The following is a 14,998-nucleotide window of genomic DNA, read 5'->3' on the forward strand; positions in this document are numbered from 1 at the left end:
TAAAATAGTAAAAAACCCCATTTAAAACTAAAATCCTAGGCCAGTCCTGCGCAAATAAATAGATGTGTCTTTAGCTCGCGGCGAAAGGTTCGAAGGTCAGGAAGTTGGCGGAGTCCTGGGGGAAGTTCATTCCAGAGGGTGGGAGCCCCCACAGAGAAGGCCCTTCCCCTGGGTGTCGCCAGTCGACACTGCCTGACGGACGGCACCCTAAGGAGTCCCTCTCTGTGAGAACGTACGGGTCGGTGGGAGGCGATCGGTGGCAGTAGATGGTCCCGTAAATAACCCGGCCCTATGCCATGGAGCACTTTAAAGATAGTGACCAAAACCTTGAAGCGCATCCGAAAGACCACAGGTAACCAGTGCAGCCTGCGCAGGAGTGGTGTCACATGGGAGCCACGAGCGGCTCCCTCTATCACCCACGCAGCTGCATTCTGAACTAACTGGAGCCTCCGGATGCTCTTCAAGGGGAGCCCCATGTAGAGAGCATTGCAGTAATCCAAGCGAGAGGTCACGAGAGCATGAGTGACTTTGCATAGGGCATCCCGGTCAAGGAAGGGGTGCAACTGGCGAATCAGGCGAACCTGATAAAAAGCTCTCCTGGAGACGGCCGTCAAATGATCTTCAAACGACAGCCGCCCATCCAGGAGAATGCCCAAGTTGCGCACCCTTTCCATCGGGGCCAATAACTCGCCCCCAACAGTCAGCCACGGCTGCAGCTGACTGTACCGGGGTGCCGGCATCCACAGCCACTCCGTCTTGGAGGGATTGAGCTTGAGCTGTTTCTCCCCATCCAGACCCGTACGGCTTCCAGACACCGGGATATTGTATATTTCAGTACAATATGTATCCTATTTTTGAAGACTGTTTCAGATAACAATCGTGAATTGCAGCCCCATCCAGCTTGCTAAAATTTCACATAGATGGCTTTTGATACAATTGTTGCAAAAAATTAATTTGCAAGATATTGCATTGTTTGTGGTACAGTGCTAATGAGAAGATAAAATTAACTAAGGAGACATAAATCCTGGTTCCTATTGCTTCTATAAAAAGGAGATAAATAAGTAGAGATAAATTCTGATTGCTATTTATCCTGAAGATTTTATTTAGGGTGGGAATTGGGAAACTTGTATTTTCTCAATTTTGGCAAAATTGAATCTCCTTAGCATATGCACCCAAGGCCAAAATTAACCAATTTAATAACTCTAACAGCTCATCTATGGGAGGACTTGGCATATCTGTATCTCTTCATGGCCACGTAGGTTGAAAGGGAGGTGGATAGACAATCCAATAACTCTGAAGCTTTAACATCTGGGAAAGGCAGGATGGAAGAATAACATGCTATATATGGTACGCTGCCAACATGATGCAGCTAGGGACAGGAGCATTTCTGAACCAGGAAGAAAATATAGCACCAAAATATAGCATTTGGATAGCTGCTGGTAAAAATAACATGTACACTCAGCTCATTCTGCAATTATCAGTATCATTCTTAGAAAGGTGTCACACAAACTAATATAATTTTAAAGAGTCATGGCACCATGCTGCCTGAGAGCTTTGCAAAACTCTGCTACCCAGAGTTGTTGGATATGAGATGGATGGCAAATACATTTTCTAAATTAATTAAACCAATAAATAAAACTCTACGAACAGAGTGGCTGCTAATTTTTTTTTTTTTGCATTTTTCAGGAGACACTGATAGACTGGTGTGATGAAAAGGAACTCAACTTGATTTTAACAACCGGAGGAACAGGATTTGCACCAAGAGATGTCACACCAGAGGTGAGATAGTTCGTTTTCCTATTTAAACCATTAATATTTCTCAAACGCTAATATTGGGGTTTTTTATATATATAGTGTTTTGGAATTTGTGTATTTGATATAATATGAATATTCTGTTTCTCAAAGAAATAAAAATACCTTTCTTAAACAACTGACAAACATAGAATTTATTTTATTTGACTGCACAAAGAGGTTTGTATTTTGTCTCTAGGCTACTTTGCAGTGTTCCTGTTTATCTTCAGACATGGAGATTTTTCTTGGAAGTGATTTTCAGGGTAGAAAATATTGCAAATCTTTAAGGCAAATCAAATCAAACATCTTATTATAATCTTTTACCAGCCTATACAGTAAAAGAAAGGAGTAATTTAATACAGATATAATGAACATGAATTTGGGCAAACTCTGGGAAATAGTGGAGGACAGGGGCATGTGGCATGCTATGGTCCATGGAGTCGCGAAGAATCAGACACAATTGAGCAACTGAGTAACAACAATAAGACAATTTGTTATGGGGGGGGGGCAGGAACAATGAGGCAATAAGCCAACATATGTAATTAAATGTTTTGCATAATTGTATAACTTTATGACCACCTTTTATGTGAGTGTAGAGTTAGTATCTCTTAAAAAGTAATAAATTTAAAATTTATCTCAAATTTAGAAATGATTGGGAAGATTAGAGTGTGTCTTAGGGCATCATAAACAGGACACTGTTATCCTTGTGGCAAGTTCCTCATCTTCCTATTTGTGATCTGAATTTGGTTGGTACTGTTCACTTTATTTTTGCAAACTCTGCTTTCATACCAGAATATTATTATTTAGAAATATTTATGGTATGGTGATCAACTGCTCTTTTCATTTGAGATATTTGGCATGGTGCATAAATGAATATTTCTTAGGTATATTACCATTCTAGATGCTTAATAATGTATATTCTGACAAAATTATATCCCTTTAATACATCTATCATTTGTTGTTTAATGGTTTCTATAAAATTAAATTATGTATTGCAGTGCCCTACTTATTTGGGTAAGGAAATCACTTAAAATTAGGTAGACTGATGTTGTCCTTTTGGGTGGGGGTAGATGGTGATGGCACTATTCACATTTCTGTACATTACAGTGTGGAAGTGTCCATGGAAAATAAAACAGATGGAATTTTTATGTATTTAGAGATCCTCAGATCAAATGATTTTTGTGATAGTTTGCTCCAGTGATATATAATTTTAGATTTATTCAAAATTGCAGGAGTAAGAGAATGATGCTGTTACTACCACCAAATCTCCTATAATATACTTATAATAAAAACTTGATTAGGCTTAAAGACACCACAAAACCGTCTTTATTATTTAAACTGAAATGTTGGTTAGCTTAGATATACTGTTTGGTTTGGAGATTTTATCATAATTGCAAACTCCTTAGAGTCTCTAGAATGCAGCAGCACTAAAATATTTGTATAAATAAATAAATAAATAAATAAATAAATAAATAAATAAATAAATAAATAAATAAATAAATAAATAAATAAATAAATAAATAACATATACCCAAAGTAAAATGCAATATTTATAATGCTAAAAATAATATCAAAGATAAAGGTAAAATAGGAGAGAAATTTGAGAATTTTCAGTTTTTTATTTTATTTTTTCCAAAGCAGTATTCTTTCTACAAAAAAGTGGACTCAAAAGATTACTGATGAAAGATGGATTCAATATTGAAGGAATTAATAAAAGGATATGTGCTTTGTTAACAATTTTTTTAAAATACCCAATACTGTAAACACAAAATTAATAAAAAGCTGCTGAACTGACATCTTCTAGGTAAATGTGCTTTTTTCCTTATATAAAGTTTTAATTAGTTAGTTATATTGATATCATATTTACCTTTCAAACTGCCTTTTTTCTTTTTGATTCTATTAATAAATATACTATTTAATTTTTAAAAAAATATTATGTATTAAATATCAAATATTATGGGTTATTTTGTTGAATTTGATGCAGAATCAGATAATCACATTTATTCTCTGATTTTTTTAACAAAAAATGCTTAAATTATTATTCCCAATAGTGCACAGGTTGAACTACCCTTTTTAGGTATTAAATCCAAAAGCTAGGTTAAGCAAGCCAAAGAAACTGTTCTTTCATCTTTAGAGAGCTTCCTTAACCTCTTAGGCAGCTGCACCAGTAATAAATTTAGTAATGTCACAATCAGTACTTGCATCATGCTCAAGGTTTTCCAAAGGCTTTACCTCAAGATTCAGCTGCAACATTTTCCAAGCCATTTCCGTTTTTAACCATGACACTAATCTAGCAATCCACGTTTGTCTTCTCCAGTGCTTCTTCCATTTCTGGGAGAGCTATCTAATTTAAGCATTTGAAATAATATTTCTGAATACTCTAATACAATAGTAGTCAGATGTAAAGAAGAGATGTTCTTCATTTTCAATCCAGAAGTCTAAACATGTGCAAGAGAATCAAATTCAGTTTAAGTTTCAGATGTGAAGATTTAGCCTCTGTTCTCTCATCTAAAATGGTTTCCAGAGCTTAAGTGCTGGTTTGAACAGAGAACTCTTACACCCCTCTCTGGTGATGCTTCTTAACATATATGATACTTCGGTTTTGTTTTTGTTTGCCAAGATGTTAACTGACTGATGTTTTTATTATAATTTCAAAGTATCCAAATCACATTCCTGCTGGATTTGTGCACTAGAACGCAACAATACTCTACAGCACAATAACTATATATATTTCTCTGCTGACTCTGAATCATGGCAAGTTTTTAAAACTTCTCTACCACTTCACAAACCCTTGTAAATATTCTCTACCTTATGATTCAGATTCAGGTAATTATCACTTTGGCTGTACCACCAAGTTTTCAGACAAACTTTCCCTTATCACATAATCAGACAGTGGAAGACCAGTTAGTATTTTCTCTATATGAAGATACTATCGCTATGATTTGCAGAGGTGTTAAATCTTGAGGCTCATTGTGGAAAATAATCGGTACATAAGTCAATATGTCTCCATTATATCAACTCCAGCTCTTTAGAATCAGTGGCCATTCCAAAATCATCAGCTCTCTTCCAGTTTTAAGAACCACAAATATAGTACATGTCAAGTCCATCTTGTTAATAAGCAATCCTCTTGACCATATCATACATGATGAGTATAAGTCTCTTGCATCACCTGTACTGCCCCCATCCTAGCAATTTATAATTTTAAATTATCTATTTTAGAAAAGATATTTTTTCTCCTGTATGTAGACTTATGGATATTTTTCTCTAAAGCTTTCTTAAAACCTCTTAGTTTTAGAGAAAGCTGTTAAGAGCTGGCTTTTCCCCCAGGCACTGAGATAGCAAGGTTGGAGCCTGGAAACTGTATAGCTGGATAGATATTGTTGGTTTGGCAACAATATTTCTTGTTTGTTGTTTTATTTTTCTGTTTTTATTATAACTGTTAACTGGCTTGAGTCATGTCTCATAAGATGGGCAGCCATAAACCTTTTACATAAATAATTAAATATAATATTGCCAGATTTTTTAAAGAAAGGTTTATCTCTTTACATCTTCCTGCAAGATGTTCCACACTAAATGGTTTAAGGTCATTAACTTGAGATGTAGATAAGGAAAAATTATTATCTGTAAACTAACTACAAATATGCTGAGATTTAATTTTGAAACACAGTAAAAATTTAGAGAGTATGCATATCCAATTTCTCAATTAAGATTACAATGAAAAAAGATCATGTAAAAGTTTTTTTTTCATAAAGAGTACTAGAGTCTTGCTCTTGCTCTACATTAAAAACAGTATTCTTACATTATTTCTGAGTAGCATGCTTTACATTTGAGCTATTTCATCACGGAAACCCTTTATTTCTTTTGTACATTTTTATCAGTGTTTTGAGTTGATTAGACCTTGTTTCAGGAAACTACCGTATCTTCTTTAGTTCTTTCATGTATTTATGAAAGATACCAGTACCTCTTTTCTCTATAATTGTATCAAATTCAAAAAAGCTTTAGACTCCTTAAGGAATTTAGGTGGAAGGTTTTCTATAAATGACACCTTCCGTTTGAGGGACAAGAGGGTGGTGCTATTTTTTTAAATAAGCTTTTGGAGACATTGTTCTTCTGATAAGATTCAAGCTCTAATCCTAAGAAAAGTTTTCATATATTAATTAATTGAGGAATTAAATAAGTAGTCCAAAGTAAGAGATTTTTTCCAAAGCTAATGAGATGAGCCCGAGAGCCGTAGCTAACAAGTATTCATCTTATCTATAAAATCTTCAACTCACAGCATGGATAATGTTCCCAATTACTTTTCACAGGATTTCATAGACTTTCTAGATGTAGCCTAAATATTGCATTGCCATTCATTTCTAGCCAAATGGACCCATTATTCCAGCATTCTTTATAACCTGAGTACCCAATTAAAAGTTTTTGACAACAAGTGTTCTAATGTTTTATTTCTCTGTGTTCCAGTAATTGAGCTTATCTTCAAATAAAATATTTCCTAATTACTTATTCAGACTTTCTTTCAGCTTCATACAAAATATCTTCTCAAAGGTCTCCCTTTCCTGTACCTCTCTGTCAGACCCCAGGTACTAATCTGGAATCTCTCACTTACGCGTTTCTTGTTGACCAATAATTGTTCACCAGATACCAGATGGTGAGCCAGATAAAGTTTGGCTCAGGATGTTCTGGTGATGGGTAACTCTTGCAGTACATGTGATGGGCTTTAAAAATAACTTGAAAGTTTTCATTTGTGCCAAATACAGTGGCCTATTTATTTGCAGGTAGAGTCACTTGAGCAATATTATGGGCATTATACTATTTACTGATACTTTCAAAGTGCAATGCACTTTATGTGTAAAGTTCTTTCTGGCTTCAGTATTTCTTATCTATAGAACAATATTATCTATGAGACAAATCATCCCATAGATGACACAGAATACCCACTGAACTTCTCATTCTCTCTGGGGAACTCTGTCCTCTAAAGAAATTTGTCACCAAGGCAAGAGTAATTCCTATTCTTATGACCTTCCAAGAGCTCATAAAAACTTGACTTTACAAAAGCCCTTTGAGATTTCATTGCTGTAAAACCCCTGATGCCTCGGAATTTTATATTAATTTTATTTTACCATAATTGTATATTTGTTGTATATTGTGGCATTTTCTTGTTATTATTGCTTAGGCTGAGGTTCCTGCTTCCATTCAGGCCTAAACTAAAGTGGTTTATAAATGCACAAATAAAATAAATTCCCCACCTTCAAAGAATAGGTAATAAATAAATAAGCAAACATACATGCATGCATATACAGAAGGGTACAAACTCCTTATTCCCCCCTCTCCACCAGATCAATCTGAGATTGCCAACAACAGGGAAAACATATTCTGGAAATTCCAAACTTATCCCCATAAACAGAACAGCAGGATGTTAAGTTAAATTCAGGCATGAACTGTAGGGATATTCTCCCAGCAGAAACAATAACTGATACAAAATGGGTTCAATTATCATCAATGCAGGCAATTTGAAATGAAAGATCACTTGGAATTTACATACTAAACCACTAGGAACAAGTCATTAAATTTTGAGTCCAGCTCCTTGAAGAGTCAATCAAAATGTTCATAAAGAGCCACAACAAATCCCTCTTAGGCTTCTCTTGTCTGTATCTGCAACTCACCAGTATGTAAACTTTACCAAATCTAGCTGTTCTTTAAGAGATGCTGTAATGCCTCTCCCACAAGAAGTCTGGATTATGAAAAACTTCAGATGCAAGAGTTTCATTTCGGTAGAAACTATAAGTCACCTGAAAAGTAGACACGCCAATTTAAGGATTACGAGGTTTCTGTAGGAAAATTCTGCATGAGCAACCAACTCGGCCCAATTGTCTTGTTGATAAAGAGACATAACTCTGTGGATGCTGTTCTTGCATATGATTCAGTCATTCAGCCTTTCAGTTCATCGCTAGATGTTGAATAATTGACAAATGCATTTTTACATCTAATATTTGGGAAAGGACCTTCCAAAATCTGGAGGTAAATTGAGATCTATGATATGAGATCCTATGATTGACTAGTACCTAAACACATGTTCCAAAAAAGTTGTACTGTTTTTGAACAGATCAGAGGCCCTTGCAAGGAATGAAATGAATTATCTTTTTAAACAAATTCATCACTTCTAGGATGGTAGTATACTTCTTTTTCAGAGATAGAACAGTAATAAAATCCATTGGCACTGTGTCTGAAAGTTGCAAAGGGGAATTCAGCGGCTGCAACAAGCCATCTGGAACAGATTTTGTCCAGCGGCAAACATAACAAGATAAAACATAGTTCTTGACATTTGCCTTCCCTTAGTTAACTTTCCTATTCTGGATCGAAAGACTCTTCAAATGGTCATTCACACTCTAGTCACCTCATGAAAGGCTGAAGTTGCAGTTGATCCAGAATGCAGTGACATGAGCATTATGCCAGTGTGACATAATCACTCTGTAAACTGCACTAGTTACCATTTGGCTTCTGGGTGCAATTCAAGGTCCTGGTTATCACCTATAAGCTTTTCATGGCAGAGGGCCTGGTTGTTTGATGTAACACTTCTTTTTACTTGATTCTACCTGTCCTGTGTGATTGGGTAGAATGGTGGTGCTCAGGACCCAGGAACTGTGCTGTTTCTGTCACAGCACTTGCCCTCTGGAATGATATCTCCTCAGAGGTTGATATCTCCCATCCTGGTGACATTCAGGATGTAAATGACCTGACTATTCTTATAGACTCTGTGACAGAGTAAATATTAACGTAGCTGCTGGATGAGTTTTCTTTAGTTATATATGATTTGGGGGAAGGCATTTATGATTTTTTTGGTGAGTGTTTTGTATTTTTTATTTTTAATTGTAAGCCAACTATTGTCATTAGGAATCAGGCAGTCTATAAATTGTGTAAATAAATAAATAAATATACAATAGTTTTCTTCACAACCTCTTTCACAGGCATAAAACCACCACACACCAAGAATCATAAAAGAATTTAGATACGTGTATTTCCTTCCTTCCTTCCACCCTCCCTCCCTCCCTCCCTCCCTCCCTCCCTCTTCTTGAAAAGAGGCAGTGGTAACAAAATGCAGATAGTCCTCAATGAAAACACAAACCACAATAGTGGTTTAGTGACCATTCAAAGTTACAATGGCACTGAAAAATGTGACTTCTGACCATTTTTCACAGTTAGGATCTTTTCAACATCCCCAAGATCATGTGATCAAAATATAGATGCTTGGCAACTGGTTCATATTTATGACTGTTGCTGTGTCCCTAGGTCATTGTGATCACCTTTTGCGACAAACCAAGTCAACGAGAAAACCAAATTCACTTAACAACCAGTTTACTAATTTATCAATGCAATGATTCACTTAACAACTGTGTCAAGAAAGATCGTAAATGGAGCAGACTCATTTAAATATCTCACTTAAGAACATAAATTTGGGGCTTAATTGTGGCCATAAGTTGAAGACTACTTGTAATAGAGATAAGGGAGGAGGAAAGTAACTGGGAAAGAAAGAAATCCTGTTGAAGCATTTCATAAAAAGAAAAGGCATTTTATAAGGCCAATAGCTCTGCTCAAGAAGCAGCTAATATTTTGGGTATCTTTCAAAGGGCATCATTTTCTGGAGTTATTTGTAGCCATGAATACCTTCACTTTAAGAGAACCATAATAAATCAATATAGAAAGCCATCTAGTTCAGCATCAGTAGTTTGGTCTAGTGGTTAAGACATCAGGCTAGAAACCAGGAACGGTTAGATCTAGTTCTGCCTCTTAGCCTTGAAAACCAGCAGGGTGACTTTGGACCAATCACACACTCTCAGCCCAACTCACCTCGCAGGGTTGTTGTTGTTTTGAGGAAAATAAGAAGAGGAAGGAGTATTGCATGTATTCACCATCTTGAATTATTTGTAAAAGATAATAAAGGTGAGATATAAATTAAATAAATAAATCCTATTTCTGGCACTATCCAGCATTGTTATGAAGGAGCACTGTAAAAAGACAAACAGAAAAATCATCCTTCCTATCATGCCTACCTATTGTATCTATAGGTTCCACGTTACTTGTAGTCATTGCTGGATTCATTTTCCATGATTTTGTTTAATACCTCATTATGTAAACTGAACCTCTTTGTTTCATCAAGCAATGCAATGTCATCTGCAAAATCTAAGTCAATTAAATGAGCTGTCGCCCATAGAATGCCAAAGCTAGGGTTATTCCTCACTCTATGGATGATAATATCATTTTTACTCTGTTAAAGAAGGCTTTGTTGCCAGACTCCAGTTTCCCCAAATTTATGGGGAAGTTGGCAGGAAACTGTAAATGGTGACCATGTGACATATATGATTGATATATACATACTTACATACATACATACATGAATATATGGCGGTGTTGCTGGCAGTGCTGTATGGCTCAGAATAAGAAGCCAGCAAGTAGGATTAATTTTAATATATCCACTTATAATCCTCATAGTGTTGTTGACTCAACAACACAATGAGAATTATTAGCAGATATATTAAAATCATGCATAGGTTCTAAAGTTTTGTCAAGTGTACACATATTAAGGATGTACAAAACATTATAACACTGGTTCATAGGGGAGAAGTGGTGACAAAGCCAAGGACATCAGCTGAAAAAAAAAAGGCTTCTTCCTTCAGTAGCCCCCAACATCGCACATTCTATTAACTTGCCAGCCTTTGATTTTCTTGGTGACTCACTCCCCCCATAGTTACCGTCAAGGTCCCATTGTCCTTCACTTACCCATGCTTCAGAGCAGGATTTGATTTAAATCAAGTTGATTTAGATCACAATTTAAATCATGATTTAAAACACAATTTAAATCATGATTTAAATTACTAGTAAAAAGGCTTGATTTAAATCAATTTGATTTAAATCATAATTTTTTAAAAGCAACTGTCATATCTGTCCCACAACAGCTCTTCCTCTGACCTGCTGTTGACTTACCGACAGTCCCAATATTGCAGAATATACAGCCTCATTCTACATAACTAAGCTCCATTTAATGCTGATTAAACTAAATTATTAATGTATCTTAAATAGAAAACTATCTTTAGATAGATTTTTACTCCCAAAGCATTTTATTAAAATAAATTTGATAAAAATAAAAAAATCCGTTTTAAGTAAAAAAAATCTGTTTTAAGTAAAAAAAATCTGTTTTAAGTTATAAAAATCCAATTTCAATTTTAAAAATCCATTTTTAATTTTTTTTTTTTTAAAATCATCGATTTTTATCCATTCTGCTTCAGAGCCTTTTCTGTCCTACCCTGTCTCTTGCATGTGTTAAGTATAGACCATTTACTCTCCAAGTGCACTTCCTATTTACTCATATCTCCCTTGGGTAGGAAGGTAGGAGAGACCTTAATATTTTTTTAAATGGGATTATATCAGGAATATTTTTTTATTCCCACTTTAGTTTTATGTAAACAAACACAATTTGTGAGAACTTCCAGATTTCTTTTTTCTTCTTCTTAAGGTGATAACAGAAGTTACTTATTGATTATCAGTAATCTAGGGCATGATTTCTATTATTTCGTTGACTGACTAAAACACCTATTCATTGAAGAAAATTGCAGGGAGCTCTTCTATAGCAGTATTTTCCAGTCTCTAGGTATTAAATATCAGTTTATAAATATGGGCGTGCTGGCTGAGCATAAGGGAGCCTGTAGTCCAACATACCTTGAAGGTATTAGTTATGAATCACTGTTTTAGAATATATATTTTTACTTATGTGGACTGCTGGTCAATCCAGTGTTGAGTTTTCTTGTTATCTAAAATGAATTATGGTCCTATGTCCCTTTCCAGAAGGGATGTAAGAAAATTACTGGGAATATGGGGGAGGCAGGAGAGCTAATGAGATATACCAAGCTGGGATTTTGTTGGCAAATGGGAGAAGGGTTTGGATAGATTGAGATCTGACATGCCATTGCATTATGCCATACTGGAATATTTGTGGTTAGAATAATTTATGAAAGGTTTTGAAGATTTTAAGCATTATCATCTCTCTATTCTGCTTTAAGTTATGATCATTTGGGTTTTTATAGTGTACAGCTATGATGCCATGTGGAATGTGGTGATATATAAATAAAGTAAATAAATAAAAAGTGAATACAAATGTCACTCAGAAAGATGTTTCAACCTGCTAAACCATGGTTGACCCAAAACTGTTCAGCAGAACTTGTAGAATACAGTGATCTTTTCCAGACATTAAATAAAATAGATGCCAGGGTTCCAAGTAACACCCCCAACAAAAGAAGACTAAGAGGCTTGAAGTTCCTCAAAGTTCCATTTTATTAGAGATGTCATATTGGCACATCTGGGAAACCTGAATCTGAAAGTTTCCAGGTTTTCCCCACACAAGTGAAAGTCCAAGTCCCTGCCCAGCATCCACAACTTCATCACATGGTCCAATCAAAGCATCGTCCCAACTGGAGATGCCTCCCAGCCACACCTCTCCAGTTGCAGGGCAAGATGTCCTTGACTTTCTGAAAAAGAAATGTTATTATGACTATATATCACCCCTGCTCCATACAATCCCCCCTCCCAGTTTCCCATAGCAGTAAATGTGGCAGGCCTGAAGATCCAATGTAAAAGATGGCTTCGATCTTGACAGTAGTTTTTTCTATATCATGCAGAGCTCTAATATCCATATTTTTATTCTGAACAAAGAAACCGCATCTTAATCAATTAATTTATTGTGTTATAATCCAGATAATATTATTTCTAATATTTTGCTTTAATCCTTTATATTTCCTTTTTCTTTGCTGACACGCATTTTCAGTGAGATATATTATATAGCCCTAACCCCCTTTTTCCTAATTTCTCATTTCCAGGTTAAGTAAGTACTCTCTGCAACAGCAGATTGGTCACAACACAGTTTATGTGTATATTTATTGGTATTAAGAGCAACTACAATGTCAATTCCTTGAAGTATTTTTTGTGTGCGCGCAAAAGTGAGTTGTCTGACCACTGAAGATACAGATTCTTTCTATGAAGTTCTTCCCTATTTCTCTGAACGTGAGGTTCTTTCCACAAGAAAGCTGACTAATTTTACCACATTCCTGAAGTCTCTAAATTTTCTGCCTCCGTCAACTTTTACAGGTCAGCTATTTTGACCTCAAATAAACAGATTTGATCTTCTTTGTCATCACTGTGCAATTCTACAAAGGCACATTCAGAACTTTGTTATATATGAAAGATATTTTGCAAATGGTCATAACCCACTATGAAGGGGACATGTTTTCACCTTTGCATTCAGTTTCATTATTACTGTCACTGTACTAGTTTCAGGAGAAATTTTTGATTTTTCTCCCTCTGAGATACTGAATTATTCCTTCATTTCCTTCTTTTTTGCTTGTTCTTTTCTGCTTTTTGCCAAGAATATTCATGGACATGTCTATGTAATCAGTGTTTATTTAATTTCAGGGACCTTTATTTCATATCAGTTAATATTGGGTAGACCAATGGATAACTTCACTTGCTTCAGTAGACATCTGTGGTGCAGCAAGCAGTTTTTGAAAACAATTGGGAAACAAATTACCATTGTTGATTGGCATAGCCATAGCCACCTCTGTCTTGGAGTGGAATTATATAATAGATATGTGTTTTCATTATCAGCTTTTTACCAGCACATAGTAAAGTTGCTCATCCCACGTACAGGTGGCATTGTAAAAGCAGGTTTTCATGGAGATAGTTGCTGTGAGCAATGTTTTCAACTCTTGAGCAACTCTTTTTCTATTTCTGGACTGTCCATCTTGTTACTGACTGCTAAATTTGCCTTCCAAATGAGCAAATCACCAAACTATTTCAGTTTCCATTAGTCTGATTATTACATTGATTTTCATGTATATACCTTTGACATTAACATGGCTATTAGTACTTCAATATCATTTATTTCATTGCCACAAAAGGCTTTGGAGCCTATTAGGCAGGCAATTCTCTAGATACCAATCTAGTGTTATGCATGAGTTAATGGGCTGTAGATATTCGAAATTAAGCAGACAAATTCCTTGTGTCTAAAATTGATTGATGAATTGTGTACCATCAAGTTGGTATTGACTCTTAGAGACCACATAGATAGATTTTCTCTCTTCCTAAACTTCACGTCTTCCAACTATGCACTCATCGCAACTGAAACTTAGTACATCAGCCTTGTTGCTGGTAATCCTCCTTTTCATTCTACTTCTACCTTTCCCAGTATTACAGCCTTCTCCAAAGTGCTAGTCTTTAGATAATGTGTCCAAATAGGATAATTTAAGCCTAGTCATTTGTACCTTGAGGGAGAATTTTGGATTAATTTGTTTGATGATCCATTCATTTTGACTCTGCACACTATTCTGGAATCCAAGGCTGCTGTAGAATATATGTGGAACAGCCTTGACATTTATTTGAGGATATACAAATATTTTATTTTCAATAATGTTTATTTATTTATGTGTTTGTTTGTTTGTTGTTTGTTTGTTCGTTCAGTCATTCATTTATTTATTCATTCATTCAATTTCTATAGCTGGCCATCTCAATCAATGGCTCCAAGCAGCTTTTTTTCAAAAAGAAAAAAATTACAATTAAAAATACTAAAAACATTTTAAAACAATGAAAATGATAAAAAATACTAAAAATATCCAGATACTTGACCAGTTAGCAATACAGCTAGGAAACAGGACATTAACACATTTGTAACACATATGATTAAATATTTTGTTTGTTCTTTAGACACATTTTTGAGGTGTGAGAGTGTGTGGGTGTGTATGTGTTTATTAGTCCAAGAAAGCCTGGTTAAATGTATGGAAACAAAAGCAAATAGCTTTTGTCATAGCAGTTTTAATTTACCAAGGATGTAGTACCACATTGTTAAGCATGACGGTGATGGGGAATGAGGATAAGAGAAATGTGTGTTTTGTAACAAATATAGGAAGGCATGTTTATCTGAAATGTTAAGAATGCATAAGATTATTAAATCCAGAATCTCAGATTAGTTACAGGGGCTGCAACACTCCTTTTGGAAGAGGAAATTATATATGATCATGACCATCTCCTGCCATATAGCAGACCACAGCCTTTTTTCTTTTCAGATTTTTATTTGTAAATAGTATACATAATACATTCCTCAGTAATCTGCTGTCTCACACTTATGTTTATCCATGATACATGCTTTAATTCTTTCTTTAATGAATAC

General features: G+C 35.3%; 1 protein-coding gene across 10 annotated transcripts in view; it reads left to right on the forward strand.

Moving 5' to 3' along the window:
* Positions 1–14,998, forward strand: part of GPHN (gephyrin) — a 252,172-nt gene that overhangs the window by 107,664 nt on the left and 129,510 nt on the right. For all 10 annotated transcript variants that reach the window (XM_058161861.1, XM_058161864.1, XM_058161862.1 and 7 more), the window contains one exon: positions 1,687–1,779. In XM_058161861.1, the coding sequence (XP_058017844.1) occupies positions 1,687–1,779 (93 nt within the window). The remainder of the gene's footprint in view (positions 1–1,686; positions 1,780–14,998) is intronic.

This window comes from Ahaetulla prasina, chromosome 1 (genome assembly GCF_028640845.1).
Source record: "Ahaetulla prasina isolate Xishuangbanna chromosome 1, ASM2864084v1, whole genome shotgun sequence".
Classification (NCBI taxonomy): Eukaryota; Metazoa; Chordata; class Lepidosauria; order Squamata; family Colubridae; genus Ahaetulla; species Ahaetulla prasina.